Source organism: Narcine bancroftii, chromosome 6 (genome assembly GCF_036971445.1).
Source record: "Narcine bancroftii isolate sNarBan1 chromosome 6, sNarBan1.hap1, whole genome shotgun sequence".
Classification (NCBI taxonomy): Eukaryota; Metazoa; Chordata; class Chondrichthyes; order Torpediniformes; family Narcinidae; genus Narcine; species Narcine bancroftii.
Window position 1 is genome coordinate 35761946 of NC_091474.1, and position 18387 is coordinate 35780332.

At 38.4% G+C, this 18387-nt stretch overlaps 1 protein-coding gene across 1 annotated transcript in view; it reads right to left on the reverse strand.

The window, feature by feature from the left end:
* Positions 1 to 18387, reverse strand: part of ctnnbl1 (catenin, beta like 1) — a 137999-nt gene that overhangs the window by 23709 nt on the left and 95903 nt on the right. The window contains exons 12-15 of the mRNA XM_069884633.1: positions 14527 to 14624; positions 11626 to 11706; positions 7027 to 7164; positions 6297 to 6369 (exon numbers count right to left, since the gene is read on the reverse strand). Of these exons, the coding sequence (XP_069740734.1) occupies positions 6297 to 6369; positions 7027 to 7164; positions 11626 to 11706; positions 14527 to 14624 (390 nt within the window). The remainder of the gene's footprint in view (positions 1 to 6296; positions 6370 to 7026; positions 7165 to 11625; positions 11707 to 14526; positions 14625 to 18387) is intronic.

The following is an 18387-nucleotide window of genomic DNA, read 5'->3' on the forward strand; positions in this document are numbered from 1 at the left end:
ACTGCCTGTAACATCACTTGAACTACACTTCTGGCTGACTTGGAGATGTACTGGCATTCCTTTCATATTGACGGATCAAAATCTGGAACACCCCACTTAACATACCTGTGAATACTGCTTCATCACAGTAGTTCACAGTGGCAATTGAAAGGACAATTAGGAAGGGGCAATACATGATGGCCCTTCCAGTGATGTCCACATACTGTGAATTAAAAAAAGCAGCAAATACACAATTGTTGCAAATAACCAGGTCAACCCAAGAGCAGCAAGATGACATGCCTCAATGATTATCAGCCAGTGGCATTGATCTCTACTGTGATCAAGTGCTTTGGAAGGTTGGTTATGGAGTGAATCAACTTCCATCTCAGAAAAGACTTGGACCATTCACCTATAATCGCAACTGGTCAATAGCAGATGCCATCTCGTTGGCCCTCCACTCTACATGAGATCATCTAGACCAGCTATTTTCAACCTTTATTTGCACTATGGCTCCCCTAGAACTCTGCTCAAAGGTTTTGGGCACCTTTTCCCTTGGAAGCAGTCAAGTTTTGGTTCTTCTGAATTCTCTCCTTCTGACTACATAAAAACATAAAAATATTTATGTTACACGAGGTGAAAAGAAAACAAGGCTTTTACTTCAATGTAGGGGCTCCATTGACCATGAAGCCAACACCAGATAGGCGTAGTTCAGCCTGAGGCTTGCCAGACCAGTAAAGTGTGAAGCCCGCGCCGTGTTCTTGGAGGCTGCCTACATCTGCAAGGCGGACTTAGCTGAGAGCGGCTATGTCGATGTCGAGTCTGAGGAGTTCATGTGCGATGAGGGCAGACTGACGTTCAGGTTGGTGGCTGTCAGCCTTGTCTAGCATGGTTCTGATGTTCCAACACGCTAGCTTGAGTTTGTGTGCCGCTTTAGTTGGTCATTCAGAGCCAGTTCTCCAGCGCATGACGTCCTGTTTTGTGGAAACTGCCAAAATGTTTGGCCTGCAAGTCAGCCTGAAGAAAACTGAGGTCCTCCATCAGCCAGCTCCCCACCATGACCACCAGCACCCCCACATCTCCATTGGGCACACTGAACTCAAAACGGTCAACCAGTTTACCTACCTCAGCTGCACCATTTCATCTGATGCAAGGATCGACAAAGAGATGGACAACAGACTCGCCAAGGCAAATAGCGCCTTTGGAAGACTACACAAGAGTCTGGAAAAACAACCACCTGAAGAAACACACAAAGATTAGCATATACAGAGCCGTTGTCATATCCACACTCCTGTTCAGCTCCGAATCATGGGTCCTTTACCGGCATCACCTACGGCTCCTAGAATGCTTCCATCAGCGCTGTCTCCGCTCCTTCCTCAACATTCATTGGAGTGACTTCATCACCAACATCGAAGTACTCGAGCTGGCAGAGTCCGCAAGCATCGAATCCACGCTGCTGAAGACCCAACTGCGCTGGGTGGGTCACGTCTTCAGAATGGAGGACCTTCGCCTTCCCAAGATCGTGTTCTATGGCGAGCTCTCCACTGGCCACCGAGACAGGGGTGCACCAAAGAAGAGGTACAAGGACTGCCTAAAGAAATCTCTTGGTCACCGCCAGTGGGCTGATCTCACCTCCAACTGTGCATCTTGGCGCCTCGCAGTTCGGCGGGCAGCAACCTCCTTTGAAGAAGACCGCAGAGCCCACCTCACTGACAAAAGACAAAGGAGGAAAAACCCAACCCCCAACCCCAACCCACCAATTTTCCCTTGCAACCGCGCCTGCCTGTCCCACATCAGACTTGTCAGTCACCAACGAGCCTGCAGCAGACGTGGACATTACCCCTCCATAAATCTTCGTCCGCGAAGCCAAGCCAAAGAAAGAAGAGGGGCTCCATTGAGAATGGCTGACCTAGACCATAGACGCACCAACGACAGACCTTTGTGAATTGGCTCGAGGTCTGCATTCAATACCACACCAGCAGAATTGATGACCAAGCTAAAGTATCTAGGACTGTTCACCAACTGGATGCTTGATTTCCTCATCAGCAGATTAGTGCATATCAGCAACACCACTTCCTGCGGCTGCGTGTTTAGTCCCCTGTCCAATTCCTGGTTACACGCATGACGTGCTGCCAAGTTCAGCTCCAACTCAACCCACAAATTTGTTAATGGTATTGCTGGTTGCTGGTCAAATAACTGGAGATGACTGATTCAGAATACAGGGTGGAGATTGAAAACCTGGTGGATGGTGCCAGAACAGTCTTGCTCTCATCATCAAGCCAATGCCGATTTTAGGAAGGGGAGACTGAGGAACTATCCACTTGTATGCATAAATGGGAAGGAACTAGAGAGACTCTGAATCTTCGGAGCCAAGTTCCTGGGACGTCATATTTCAGAGGACCATTCCTGGAACCAGAATATGGGAAGACGTCAACTGTGATGAAGGCACATCAACACTTTCACTTCCCAAGGAGTCTGAGAAGATATGGTGCACCATGATACACTCTATTAAACTTTTACACGAGCACTATGGAAAGTTTACTGCCAGTTTGGAAATTTGACTGCCCAGAAATGCAGAAGGTAGCAAACAGCTAGGTTCACATAGACTCTGACTTTCCATCCACTGCCGACATCTACGAGAGGTGCTGCCTCAAGAAGGCAGTCAACATCATACAGGAACTCCACCATCCTGGTCATAACTTATTCTCACTGCTACCTTTGGGCAGAAGGCACAGAAGCCTCAACTTCCAGAGTCAAGAACAGTTTCTTTCCAACAACTATCAAGGCTCTTGAATCTCCCTTTGGTACACTAATCAGGGACATTGCAAGTCACTTTTTTCCCCCGCTAGGATTACTGTGAATATTTATCCCTCAGTATTTATTGACTCATTTAATTTAATTCAATTACCCGGTAGTTTACTACTTTTCTTTTCAAGTACCTGTTTGGCTATAACAAGCTAGAATTTCTGTTAGTATGCACAATGTGTATTACAATGAAGTCATCATCACCTTTAAACCAACAAAAAGAAATTACAGTAGTTATTTATAATTTTTCTACACCTATTGTGAATATCAATTACGATGATAGACTAGACTTCAAAGCATTACACTGCAGTGAAGTGTCAAGACTTCCCGAGGGTGTGAAAGGTGAGATTGATTACAAGAACGAATTAGTATTTAGAGTTCTTGGTCCATTATGACTTACTTGCAGGTGAGATACCCAACATCTCAGATAGAGGCAGCTCAGTAGTACATCCAATTTACTTCAGAATGACGGAAATTACATTCACCCAGAAAAAGATATATTATGCAAAGTTTAAAAAAAAACTTGACAAATCAGAAACTTTCCCTTTCTTCCTACTGTATTGACGAACAACTTGTGTATGTACAAACAGAAAAATAAGCAAAGCAACAACTGATCTTTATGCTAAAACTCAAGACAGTTTACTCGTGGAATGAGCACTACTGTTTTGGTAATACACAATTCAAATTTTGGATGCTGTATGACATTCTTTATTTTTGTTTATCTAAATTAATTAATTTTTAATTATTCTTCAGTGAATACTTTGATAAATCCATAAAGTGCAGAACACAGAAATTTTGTAATAACTTTCTTGAATGGCCTTCATAAACCACTGCTTTTAAGCAGTAATTTAAATTGAGAAATCTTTGGCTTCCTATGGCTCTGGTTTTCAGTATTGGAGCATGCTTGCTCCTTAGAGAACAGAGTTCCTACTAAGGAGAACCAATTCTGTACTCTAAGAGCAGAACTGGTGCTGCTTTACAGCTGATTTCCATCCATTTGTCATGGGAGTGTGCTTTCACACATAGCTAGGGGATGTAATAAAACAAACACAAAGTTATTAGGCTGCGAATGTGCAGTTTATGATCCCATAATCTATTATTCTTCAGCTCCATCTCCAACATTATGCACTCCCTCTGGGCCCAGAGTCTGTCACAGTCATGGGTAAATGAGCTCAAATGCATGTATTATAAAACTACAAGTTTAATTTGTACGCAATAATAGTACGAATATTCCAGAAAATAAGATCACTGAGTGGTATACAGTCCCAATGTGGGTTGTTTATGTTTGGGATTATGCTGTGTTTAACAAAGCAAAGGTATTCTTTCTTGAAACATAATGTCATACAAGGGAAGGAAGTCATTACTGATGTAATACTCAAAGATTAAACACTCCCTACAATCACTAATGGTTCAAATAATATAGATCCAGAAAGTTAAATTTTTCAGTTATTATATCACAACAGATAAAATTTATGCAAAGCTTTGAAAGAGTCAAACCATTTTCATTTTAAGGATAATCTTTTAACTAACTGCCCTACAAAAATAACTGATGAACATTTATCAAGCTTACTGCAGGCAGATCATGTACAATTGATGATAAAAACAGCAACCAAGAACAAAATAATCCACTTTCAATGTCTAAAAGGGAATAAAAAGTGTCATTTTATACATAGAAAACATTTAAAGATGCAAGTGAAACAAAAGTCTGCAGACCTCAGTGCAGTAAAAGCATAAAATGTTGGAGGAAATCAGTAGCATCCATAGGAGGTAAAGCTACATAACCAATGTTTCAGGACTGAGCCCTTTTTCAAGGAATCAAGGTACCTTGAAGAAGGGGTCATACTCCAAATGTTGGGTATTATCTTTACAGTCTATAGACGCTGGATGATCTGCTGACTTCCTTCAGAATTTTTAAGATTCGTCAATCCAATCCAAAGTATGAATTCCTGTTCCTTTGCAAGTAATACAATAGTTACAATAATAAATGCATTATTGTTTAATGCCTACCTGACAACATAAAATCACAAATTAACATATGGTATTACTGAGTCAAGAGCTATTAAATATCTATATCTACCTGTATCCATTTAAGTTGATTAGGTTATAAATAATTCATACCTGAAAAAGGTCTTACAACTCAACTATTTTCGATATAGAATTCAATAGCAAACAACAAGTGATTTTCCATGATTATATTTAGCTCTGTAGGTACAGATCACCATATAAGACAAAACACACAAATGATCCTGCGCTGGATTCACAGAATAAAATGAGCTCCTTAAAAATAGTGGCAGAAGTTTTCATCCAGACAACTATATTCAACCCGTTCTTGAGAATCTGATCAAAACAATGAATCTAATACTACAATAACAAAAATTGTTGAAAAAAATTATACTTCTTAAATGAGTAAAAATTCTTTCCACTCTTGCGATTGTTTTATGGCAATACTAATACAGGTGTCTATCTGCAGAGTAAAATGTCATACTCTCTAAGATTACTGCACTAGTACAGTGAGTTGCAAGATGAACGTGTAGCTGCAAAGAATAAGTACAAAATTAGAACATCCAGATAAAATGGTATAAATCACCAACACCACACACTGGAACAGGCCATCGCAGTAGTGGCACAGGATCATTTGCAATTAACATGGTCACCTTGGAATTTGATACCTTCAGGCTCCTGAATTATTTTTACTGGAGAATTTAGAAAATGAGGCTGTTGAAATATCAATTAAAATTCATTAAGCTCACTTTAGCAGGAAATTACTTGGAAATCTGATTCCCTGGTGGAAGATAGAAATGCATCATTGCGTTCCCCTGGACAAGATCACCCATAACCTCAGAAACAGGTAATGATGTATTTTCAAGAATATGGAATTCATACCCAAGGTACATCAGGGTAAATCTTTTAACAAGTCCCCCCTCCTGTCTCTTCCCCCTGGTGTTCTCAGAGCCGAGCACCCTAGATACATTAGGCTATTTGTCCCTCGATGGGAGTGGGATTTATGCTGGATGAAACCAATCTTTTTCTTATTCTTTCTCTCTTCATATATTTTCTTCTTGTTTCTTTGGGGAGGGAGGGTTCCTCTTATTTTTTTGTTCTTTCTCTCTATTATCTTTTTCTCCTTTTGGTTCATCATGGACATTGAATTTGGATTTTTATAGTATTGTTGTAATTTTTCTTTCTTTATAATAATTGAATCACATGGTGACTCTTTTTTTCCCCCTCTCTTTAATATCGACATGTGGCTCGATATTTGTAATATTTTGTTAATATTATTGATATTGATGTTTTTCTTTTTGATTATTCTTCATTTTGACTGCAGGTTGATAGAAAATTCTCAAAATAAAATATTCAACAAAAAAAATAGTCAACTGATATGTATTTGGAATTATAGCTCTGATGAGGTCAAAGTACAAGGCTGGGTTGTGTTATTGGCTACTTGAGTAACCAGGCGATAAGAGAATAGCAACATTTCAATTAATGGCTTTGTTTCTGAACACTTTTGATCATACCTCTCATGATGTGCCGAACCACTTTGGTTGAACCACCTCGCATATTTAGGATCTGGTGCACACGCTGCCTTATCTGAAAGCAGACACAAATATATCTCAGCACACTCCCTTCCTGGTTAGAACTGCCAGTGAAGTCTCTAGTTGTTCAAACAGTTTTAACTTTCCACTGAACATACCAATACTTAAATTTGTTATCAAGAAAATCTAAACAATGTCAAAGGTGAATAAATATCTTTCTAAATAAGTTTTTATATTGCTGACATGTAATAGCTGTGATATTGACAGGAAGGAAATGAAACTGTGGAGATAAATGTGCTCGAGGTGAGTTAGGTACCTAGGAAGTTGCCAAACTGGAATCTTAAAGGAGAAGTGCACTAATAATCACATTTATCCTTTATATGATTCAGTTGTCATACCAAAAGAATGCTCAACAATGAGCATTATCCATATAACAGTATTTTAGAATGATTAATTTCACAGCTTGAAGCACAATTTCAAGTAAAAATAAACAGAAAATTATGAACACAAATAAATTTAAAATGTTGGTATCTAATAAATGCTTCCAAAGCACAATTGATAATAGTTTTACTTACATTTAACCAAGCTCATGTGAAATAATGATCATAATTAATAATTGTTGAAAGAGGCCTCAATTTTCCTGTATATTGTAATAAAAATGATGTAGATACATATTGGTATAAAGAATTTTTAGTGAAATTTTTTATGTCACCTGAGAAATTCCAGCATTACAGCTCTCCACCATAATGTAGCAAACGAGCTGAAGAATGAAAAGGCCAGCATCTAAGCGTCTCAGATAAAATTCATCTTCCATATCGTCATCAATTATTTCCCCTTGACGGACCATATCCTGGATAAACAGGAGTTAAATATTTTCACCAATGCCAATGAACACTGGCTTTAATGGTCAAGACTATTCCTTTTGGGTTTGACCAAGTCAACAGCTTAAAGAATAAAAAAAAAGTTCAAAATGTGACAAACACTGACTCTTTCAAGTCTAAAAATCATTTTGTACGGAGATAAATTACTAAATTGAACAATATTTAATAAGTGAATGTAAAGGAATTATGAGCATCTTCCTTTTAAAATATTTTTATTAATTTGATAGAGAAATATTAGATGGTATCTAATAAATGCTTCCAAAGCACAATAGATAATAGTTTTATTTACATTTAATATTTGTTTAGATATTAATTGTATATTTTTAAATAATGCAGCACAAAATGAGTCATATATAAATTATAATTATCTTATAATTCTCAAAAAAAGTGAAAATCCTTATGAGAATTTCACCTCATATTCTAATTTTGAGATATACACTGTGATTATCTAAAATGACTTATCTAGTTGTAGAAAAGAAAACCAAAAAGAACAAAAACCCCATACTAGTCTAACCCCTCTCACTAAACATGGTCACCAGCAAATAAAATGCAAAGAATTGAGTATTGGCTCTCTGACATCGATAGAAAACATCCAGAGCACCCCTGCCTGCCTAAGTAGTCTAATTATGATAATAGTTCATGAATAGGCCCCATATCTTGTCAAATTCAACCTTTCTCTGAGTATCTTGACTCTTCCCTAATTTAAGATAAGGTTCATACTTCTAGATGCTTTAAAAAACAGTAAATACATCTGGTCTAGTATTTAAAAATTCTGAACCTTAATTTGCATAGATATTGCTATTGTACTTCAACATTATTAGTTGGGATACATATTGGGAATCTGTAAGAATATCATGTGAATCCAAGAAAGCCAACACACTTCCAGAGCCATTGAACATTTGTACCAATTCAGAATTGATCATTTTAACATGCAAGCAGACATATACAAGGTGTCTAGAATCAGTTTATAGAATCAGTCATGCAGCACAGAAACTAACCCTCAGCCCATCCTACCATGACAACCATTTGACTCTTCTGAAGAGTAGTTCCATTTCCCTGCATTAGGTCCATATCCCTACAGGCTTTGCCATATCAAGTGTCAGTCTGAATGCTTCTTAAATATAGTAATTGTATCAGATTTAACCACATTCTCTAGCACCTCATTCCAGTCATCAAATGCTGTGTGTAAAAAAAAAAAATTCTCCTCAGATTTTTTTTACAAATTCATTCCTCTCACTAAAACTGATTTTTGATAACACTACCAGGAGAAAGAGATTTTGACTATCCACTCGATCTATTGCCCTTATAATCTTATATAATTCAATCTCATTTCCACAAGGGAAAATAAGACCACCTTATACAATTTCTCACCATAACTTCCTCCAATATTCTGCTGTATCTCCTGTTTACTCTTCAGCAAAATTACATCATTCCCAAAGAGTGGCGACCAGAATGGCACATAATACTCGAGTGGAGCCTAAGTGTCAATGTCCTCACATTTATATTCTGTTTTACTTGCATGCCATTTGCCTTTTCAGCATCCTAGTTGCCATGGTATTTTTAGGTATCTCTTTAAATCTGTCCTTTATGATCCACTTTGATTAAAATCAAACAAAATAAACATTTTAAAAGCTCGTTTTCATTAACTTTATCCAAACTTAATGCATACACATAAATAAAGCAGTTTACACGAGCACTTCTTCAACATATTACCTTGAAAGAAAATACACTAACAGAATTTGCAGATTGCTCAGCAATTAGTTACTTTTCTCATGGTACTATCAAGCACATGTCTATAATCTTATGATAGCCCAAATAGATATTTTCAGTATTTAAAAACCAATTGAAACGGTTTCAGTAAAACTGAAATGACTGAAAAATAATAAATCTCAAAAATAAAACAAAGAAGCCCTGCAATTGAAACCGAAGCTACTAATGGTAGATCAGAATCAGAATTTATTGACGTGACCATGTCACAAAATTTGTTGTTTTGCAGCATTTATATAAACCACATTTCAAAATAAATAAAAAATAGTGCAATATAAAGAAAAAGTGAGGTAGGTCCTGTGGTTCATTGTTCATTCAGAAATCTGATGGAGGAGGGGAAGAAGCTGTCTTTGTGCCACTGAGTGCTCATCTTTGGGCTCCTGTACCTTTTTCCTGATGGTAGCAGAGTGAAGAGGGCATAGCCTGGGTGTTGGGGGTCCTTGAGGATAAAGGCTGCCTCTTGTACACATCCTCCATGGCATGAAGACTTGTGCCTGTGATGTCGCACATCAAGTTAACAACTCTCAGGAGTTTTTTCTCCCCTGTCCTGAGTGTTGGCACCTCCATACCAGGCAGTGATACACCAGACAGAATACTCTTAATGGTACACCTGTAGTAGTCTGAGTCTTTAGTAACAGACCAAATCTCCTCAAACTCCTCACACAGTATAGCCGCTGGTGAGCCTTCTTCATGATTGCATCGACATGGAAGTTGCAGGACAGATCCTAAGAGATGCTGACAACCAGGAATTTGAGTTCTTGACTCTCTCCACTGCTGACCCCTCTGTGAGGACTGATTTGTGTTCTCCTGATTTCCACATCATCTCCTTAGTTTTGCGAACGTTGAATAAAGGTTGCTGTTGTGACACTTAACTAATTGATCTCTCTCCCTCCTGGACGCTTCCTCGTTGCTGTATGTGATTCTGCTGACAATTGTGGCGTCATTGGCAAATTTGCAGATAGCATTTAATTTGTGCCTAATCACATATAGTCATGGGTGTAGCGCAGTGGGTGTAGTGCCTGTATTGATAGTCAGTGAGTAGAAGACGTTGTTTCCAATTCATACTGACTGTGGTCTATCGATGCGTAAGGCAAGGAGCCAGTTGCAGAGGGGCATACAGAGGCCCAGGACTTGGAGCTTATTGACCAGCACTGAGGGAATAATGGCATTAAAGACTGAGCTGTTGTCGATGAAGTGTAGCCGGATGTACGAGTTGCTGTTGTTTAGGTGATCCAGAGCTGAGTGGACAGCCAGTGATGGTGATAATGTTAGGGAATAAGTTAATAAAATTGTGATAAAATACATCTTAAAAGGGTAAGATTGGGAGACTTAGTTATCAGGACACATTTTACAAACAAACATCTCATTTGCCATGCAAGATCTATCCAAGGGTAGACTTCATGTCTGCAGTTAGCTTTGCAGAGAAAATGGGAAGTGTTTGTGAGACTTTCACAAATAGTCTCAATAACTGAGAAGTTTTTTTGCTGCTAAACTGGTGCCAGAGTTTTAAATTTCTGGTTGAAGTTTGTTGTCCTAAGAGGGGCCACGTGGTTTTGCAGAGAGAAAACATCCATTGATTGGGGGAGGGAGAGAGAGAAAGAGAGAGAGACTGGGGAGTATTCTGCAGCAGTTTGTGGTGAAGGGTGCAAGTTGGCAGACTTGCTGCAAGACTCTCTTTCCCGATGGGGTTTGAGTTCTGAGTTCAGCCTATTCTAAATCTCAATAGTCAATTGCAGAGGTTGTGGCTGGTTATTGAATCCATTCAGTAAAAGAAAGGACCATAATCCCCATTTTGTGCAATTGCTGCCAAAACTTCACAATGGCCATTGTGAAGTTTTCCTTTCTTATTCTAAAGGCATCCATTGTGCCATAATATTTCTTGGACCAACAGATGCTACACGTAACTGTGATTGACCCCAATCGATCTCTTCACACCTGTTAGCCTTCAGTTGGATTTGCAGACTGTAACCCCAACTATATTCAAAAGCCACCGAGAATGTCCTGGGGCTTACCAGTGGGACCTGAACAGATGGGGGGGGGGAGTCCTATAATGCATCTCAATTTCTGCAATATCAGGTTAAATTACAGCAGATTTGAATTTTGTTGTTCTCCTAATTGTTGCTTATGTAGGCAACTAGGTTGGTTAAAAACACTGATTTTAATTTTAAAAATGAAGGCCATGGCAGCTCTCTGTTACCATAACTAAAAATTTGAAAAAACACATGTTAGGTAGATCACTCAGCACCAAATGAGACCTTGATAGACTTTTCTTCTCCCATGGGCTTTACATTTTATTTTGATTTCATTTAGGTCTTCATTGTGAAATCACAACGTGTTGCAGCTTTCCAAGAAATGATGAATATTCAATTCTTCTGCAGTGTGAATATGAAGTTCTGATTTTAGTTACAAGCAACATAATTTCATATGACTTCTCTCCATGGTTTTAGACAATTACAAAAAAAACTGCCTTGCATATCACCTGAAAACTCTTATCCAGAATTCTGCTTTCATGGCCCTATGCAAATTGTCTTCACAAAATGCCAATCTAATCCCATAAAGCTCTGTTGGAATGCTCACAGAATCAAATTCAACTAACTAGTTGTTAAATCAGAGATTAACATAAAGGTTTGCAAGAGGCGCATAAAGGTTTTGCTAATGCATACATGTTTTTCTCCTTCAATCTTCTTGTCAGCTATCTGCACTGCCTCCAGATACTTGAAATGCAGTTCCATTAGTCGATCGACCTATAAGAAACATAAATAGCTATCAATCAAAGATTGCATAAGCCTGCAATATGCAAGAATCCAATTTAGCTAGCTTCTACTGAGGACAGCAATTCATGACCAGACACAGCCTTGGTTGAAGAAAACAATCACATTTTACAGACAAGAATTCATTGCAGTAGTGGAGCAAGTGTTAATATTCTGACCAATGACAAGTGCTACTTAGTAGGGTGCAAAGCATAGGCCAATTGCCAATTTTCTATTCTGACTTCACCACATCATAAAGTAATGACAAGAAGTGGAGGCAATAATATTTTGGCAACTTCCCTTGGCCTGACGAAAGTATTGAATCCATCAAGAATTGCTGTGGTAGTGGCATCATTTACAAGAGCCTTCGACTGGTGAAGGAACCATGTTTGCTTTAACCAATCGACATAATTTTATCAGAGTTGTGGAAGGAGGAAAGAGTGGGAGTAAGCCCACAGTGGGGGTGGTAGGAGGAGGAAAGAATGCAAGTCTAGGAGGAAGACCCCGTGGGAGTGGGTTCCCAACTATGCACATAAAGTATAATCTCATGAAATTTCTTCCCCAGGAATGTTTCATATTCAACAACAAAAAATTATAGCTATTTAAACCATGAATATTTGTTTGTTGAATATGAATCAGCATTGATGATGTAAAATCATAATCATTCTGAGACTTTTTTTTTCTTTTGTGGGGGGGGGGGGTCAGACTGCGGGGCCGCGCTCGGGCCCGATCCCCCTGCGTCGCCTTCTCTCCCGGATCCGAGCACTCCCCGAGGCGAAGGTCCATTCTGAGACTTTTCAAACAGGAATTGTATTTCAGTGACAAAAAAAAACTACAGACAAATTTGGGTAAGAAAATCTCCCTAACAACAACTTGCAAAAGCCATTTTGCACACAAAGAACGAGCAGGGTAAAATTAATAGCCTCTGATTTAATTGTTTTTTCAATAACATTAATACTGGGACTAAGCACCAGATCAATTATTAGGATGTTGCAGCAAATCATTTATTGATGTAAATTTTACTGCACCTGTGTAACATTTCAAAAGTTGACGAAACAATTTACACCGTTAGCATTTATGTACACATAAATAATACTTCCAAGAGGTTTGAAAGTGCATGCAATGACCTTCTATGTTAAAATAACACCAGCAATTAAAGGCATTTTCTCTTTGATATCTACATATTTGACATATTGCTCAATTTCACACCTTTTCTTTGTTGCTAATATGTAGAAAGCTTTTAAACAAATCTACTCTTTCAAAAGACAGAACGGAAAGAAGGTAAAGATTACAGGTACCCATTAGGATCTCAAGCCTTGATATGTATGAGACCATAATAAAGAAACACTGCCGTTGAAAGATGTCCATGAACGGTATCCAAAGATGTCAATATTTGCTTTCATTGAAGAATGGTGACAGGAAATATTTTTTTTAAATATCAATTTCATCATTAAAGATGTTAAAAGCAACTGAAATTAAAATGAACAATTAAATGCCACCAAATGCAGTTAAAAGGTTTTTTTTTGGTAATTCGTCAAAATCAAATCTTCCTAGTTAATCTTTTTTAAAACATACAAGGGATGACTGGGAAGAGAATCCTGCATACTTTGTGATGCCAAATTTTCCTTTCCCCAAAACTGACGCTTGCCTGTTCAAAACAAAGCATCAAAAGGCAATGTATTTTTCTCATTCATGCTAACTCATTCATGGTGAAAAATTGAAATTAGTTTTACATTGAAGGTAGTTTTGAGATGCTTGACCGTTTCAACGTGGTATTGCTCAGGGCCGAAATGTTGTTTACCCTTGACTTACTATAGATCGCTGTATGACTTGTTGAGTTTCTCCAGCACTTTTGTGTTTTATACTACAATCACAGCATCTGCAGGTTTTCCTATTTAACTCCAATTAGCTACGGTTTGCTTTTCAAATTTGAGCAGGTCAGCGCCACATTTACAGCAGATTAATTTTTTGGGAAGTCAATCTCGTTACAACTTAAAATTGTACTGGGTGCAAATATTGTCAGGTGGAGTTTTGGAGTACACCATATTGGTGAGAAATTGAGTGAAAAGTGATCAGCTGTCTAAAAAGGACAGACTGAGAGGACACAGTAGCTGTGCTAATTTAAGTACTTCCATTTTAGCTAATGCCCTCTTTCAACTGTACACACTTTCAGCACCCCCCTCAACAGTATGATGTAAAGAGATCACCAGTTAATTTCAAATTATCTATCAATCAATTTCCACTGACGATTCCTACACTTGTTTAAGTCATTGATGTATTCAGGAAATCATTAAAATGTATGAGAACTGATGTGTCCAGTTGCTACACAAACTAGTTAGGCAAGAGCACATGACAAAGCACTTACACTGACTGCACAAACTGGTGGTGATGTGGGCAGGAAGAGGCCTTGTGTTTAGGGCATTCAGGGAGGAATTCTTCCACATGAACTTTAATAAGCAACTGACATACTCTAAGAAATAATATGCAAGTGGCCTGCTCTTCGGTGCGGACATCTTCATCAAAACTTGCCTCTTGATCCAATTATAACTGCAAGTGCAGAACACAGAGTGTGAATTGCAATACCAGTGGTCATTCAGGAGACTAAAATAATGAACCTTTGAGGGTCTAGCCATGTCCCATCTGGAGCTGGAGATACCTACAATATTTTATAGATTACTGCTCACTTGTGTAATTAAAATATGATTAAGAGGCTCTGCTGATTATATTTCTTGCTCTCTTGTTAGACAACAGTACGTGGAATAAACATTTTATTTTTACTTAGTAGCAACTCAGAATGGATAGATGTGAGATTACCTTTTCACAGTCATTTTCTGTGAATTTGTTAAGTAGTCGAGTTCGCTGTTGACCTTTCAAATTCCGAAGCATAGAAGAAAGAATTGAACAAACATGCTCTATGAAACAAAGCAAATAAGAAAGCAATAAATATAAATAGGAGAGGTTATTCAGTTGCTCTTTCCTGATCCCCAATTCTATAAGGCTGAATTTATTTTTTGGCTCCACTTTCTTTAATATTCAAAAATTAATCAATCTCTCAATGTTGCTTGAAAAGTTTACAAGGTACTTTTGTAACAAATATTCATGAATCGACTTTAAACAACTGTGAATTTTCAATTATAACTAAGGGATGCACATTACTGAAACATAACTACTGGCACTTTCCTTTTAGTTCTTGGAACATTATTGATATAAATAAAACATCAAGATTAAACCTCCACTAACGTTTTAATAGGTATATGAATAGTTTAATACAAAAAAAATACCCATTCTTTAGAATCACCCTGGGTTTGGATTGCAAGTCCTATTTACTGTGTGCATTTTTTTGTGGATTACACCTGGTAGGGAATTGCTTGAAGCAAATAAATACACTTCCCGATGAGAATATGAAGAACCACAACCTTACACGGACGTTTGCTTTGGATATCTTGAGTCCATTCAGAGATCTTCAGTATTTGCAAAGATTAAAGCAAATGTTTGTTCAACACTTGGGGTTCAGCAAATGTCGCACAGCTGTGTGCAGATGTTCCTTTCTACACCCAATGCTTCAGCAGACACGAGAGTGTACGTCTGATTAAAAAGAATGAAGCTGTTTGAATAAGGACTGCAATTCGGTCCAAAGCAAAAAGAAACTGCTGAAGGGATTCAGCAGGCCAAGCAACATCCTTGGAAGCAAAGGGATATCAAAGTTTTCCACTGAGACCCTGTATGCTTGCCTGTTCAATAATCAGACAATTATCAGAGTGGAGTGGACAGTGGAGTGGGGGGGAGGCGGTATTGTAATAGAAAAGTTGGAACGAAAAAGTGTAGGAGCAGGTAAACAGATGGAGACAGTAGAACCAGATGGAAACAGTCAAACTAGGAGGAATATGATGAATTGTTCTGCAAGTTTACATTTGACCTCGTCCTGACAACAGATGAGGCTTAGGACAGATGTATCTGTGTAGGAATAGTTGAGAGAGTTCAAGGAGTTGGCCCAGGAGGCTCAAGTTTAGACTGACAAACAGATCATGGGTGTCCAGTCATGACCAAGCCGAGATTGCCAATTGTCAGCCGGGTAATTTAATGACTGCACCAAATTCATACCCATAGATATTATGCTACTGAAGAAAAATTTGGTTTGCTCGTTATTCAGGAAAGGAAATTTCATCCTTGCCCATCTGGCCTTGGCCAGTTTGACTCAACAGCTAAAAAAAATGGCTTAGTAAACCACTCAATTCAATCAACAATCAGATGAATCAAAACCAGAAATCAGATGTTCCACTAGGCACTGATTTTGGTGATGGATGCTACAAATATGCTAATACAGTAGATTCTGAAAATGCCTCCTCCTCCATCATTTGGGAACATGGTAAAGTTACAATTTTTTTTTTGCCAGCAAAATCAGTCTAAGAACAGCTTGATACAATTATTCTCACAGAATAAAACCCTTCAAGGGTCAAAGAAGCTTCTTTATCCCCATCGATACAAAAGCATGCCAGGAGCAATATAATGCATACCTAAAACTCAACAGCCAAATGCAGGACTAAAAAAAGTCAGACGGCACTGCTGAAGCTACTGTAATGGCAGCGCCGCTGCTGATGCAGACAGGGAAGAGTGGAGAGTAGAGATACAATGCTCCTCTATTGAGCCCACCGGCCCAGTCCTACTGCCGCTGGCTCTGTACAGGCTTTAAATGGACTGTTAAAGGAGCCAATGTTATTTTATTTAAAAACCTGTAACCATGGTGTCTGGGCACAAGATGGCAGTGCCTGCATTAGGCCTCGAGGAGTTGCAGATTTGGTGGTGGTGGGGGCGGTGGAAGAGCAGCAACTGGTGCAGGGTGCCAGTAACAGGGAGAACACCCCCATCCCCTCAATTAGAAGGAGACAACCCCAAGGACAGTGACAAATGTGGCACACTAGCGATGGGCTCTGTGGCTGAAGGACACACATAATACAGTAATCTAATTGGATCTTATGAAGGCCAATTCAATTCCACATGATATAGAAAAAAGGTAGATGCATGGGGTACTACATAGACTGGGTTCAACATATGGCACATTGGTTTTGAAGATGGTCAATGAGAAAAACTGAACTTAGGAAATGAAAAATTACAGTTTCATTTAGCCAATTACTCTCCCAGCTTTACAATTAACAAGTCCACAGAAGTACTCATCAATAGTGATTACAAATTAATATTCAACAATGATCTTCTTCCAGATCCAAAGTAATGATGGTGACGTCTGACTGTATGACATTCATATTCTTCAGTCTCTTGGATAATGAGCCAACCTTGCCTGCGTTCATTGGACAACATTGAAGCTCGAATTAATTAGGAACAAAGTAACATCTGTGGTACAATACAAGACTATCAGCTAACTCCAACAAAAGAGATGTGTAACATCCTCTCCATCACGATGGGGTTGATGATCAATGACCAATAACTTAACATCAGCCACAAAAGTGTTGTGCCTGCAAGAAAATAGATACCATGTATTCTCTGATAGGTTTCATTTCATCTGACACACCCCCCCCCTCCCCCACCACCAAAACCTTTCCAATATCTAGAAGGATCAACTGTAGAATGCAATTAAATTATACATCTGCCAGAATCCACCAGAACAAAGAAGCCTGCTTGTATGACTTTCCATCCATTATCCCAAGCATTCATTCCTCCCATCATCAGCTCGTCTGAAAGGATTATGCCCATTATGCATTGTAACTTTCCTACTTTACTCAAGGTTGAAACCTCCAGCAAATCAAAGGGAGCAGAAATATGGGAGAACTCCTTGCAAGTTCCCCTCGAATTGGTGCAACTCTGGAAGGTATTTCAATAAAATTCAGTTCAAAAGTACATCACAACATCGATGCACTGAAGAACTTGCACTTTCAATTTGTAAGTTAGAAATATGACAACCAATTTTCACACCTTTAGTAATGAGCAGAAATTCTGCATGATTATGAACTGAAAGTTAGAGAAAGCCTTTTTCCTTTGATTGAGATTTTTTGTGAGGCACACAATTAAATGGTCGACTACATCAAAAGACTAGTCGAGCAATGAGTTGAAATGTTAATAGATTTTACTCTTTTCTAGGTTAAGCTACTTCCAGAATTGCTTCTTCAAAATTTGCACGATTAGGTGCTCACTAAACTTTTTCCAAATTAAGAAACAGTTTTCGGGCATTAAGGCTTTTAAATTAAGAATAATTTTATTAAAATATATAGTTCAGTCATTATTTTAATAGGTTATCCCAAATACACATAGTCATTACATAATTAGAATATTCCAAGAAGAAAAGCAAACCAAATTTGAACCATTACCTCAGATTTAGTTAAATTTAATTGAAATGATGGTTATATTAAAGACCGCAAACGTGAATAGATGTAATCCAAAAAGTCAAGTTTAAAATTAAATGCTTAAAATGCATTTTTTTTTTTAAGTACCCACCGATACAAAACGAATACTTTTTTAAACTTTTTTTGACTAGCGAAAGCTATAATTTCATCAGCAATAAATAATAGCAGAACATAGACAACCATATAAACCACTGACAGCACAGAACAGGCCAGTTCGGCCCTTCTGGTCCATGCCATAACAAATCCCCACCCTCCTAGTCCCACAGACCAGCACCCGGTCCATACCCCTCCAGTCCTCTCCTCTCCATGTAACGATCCAGTC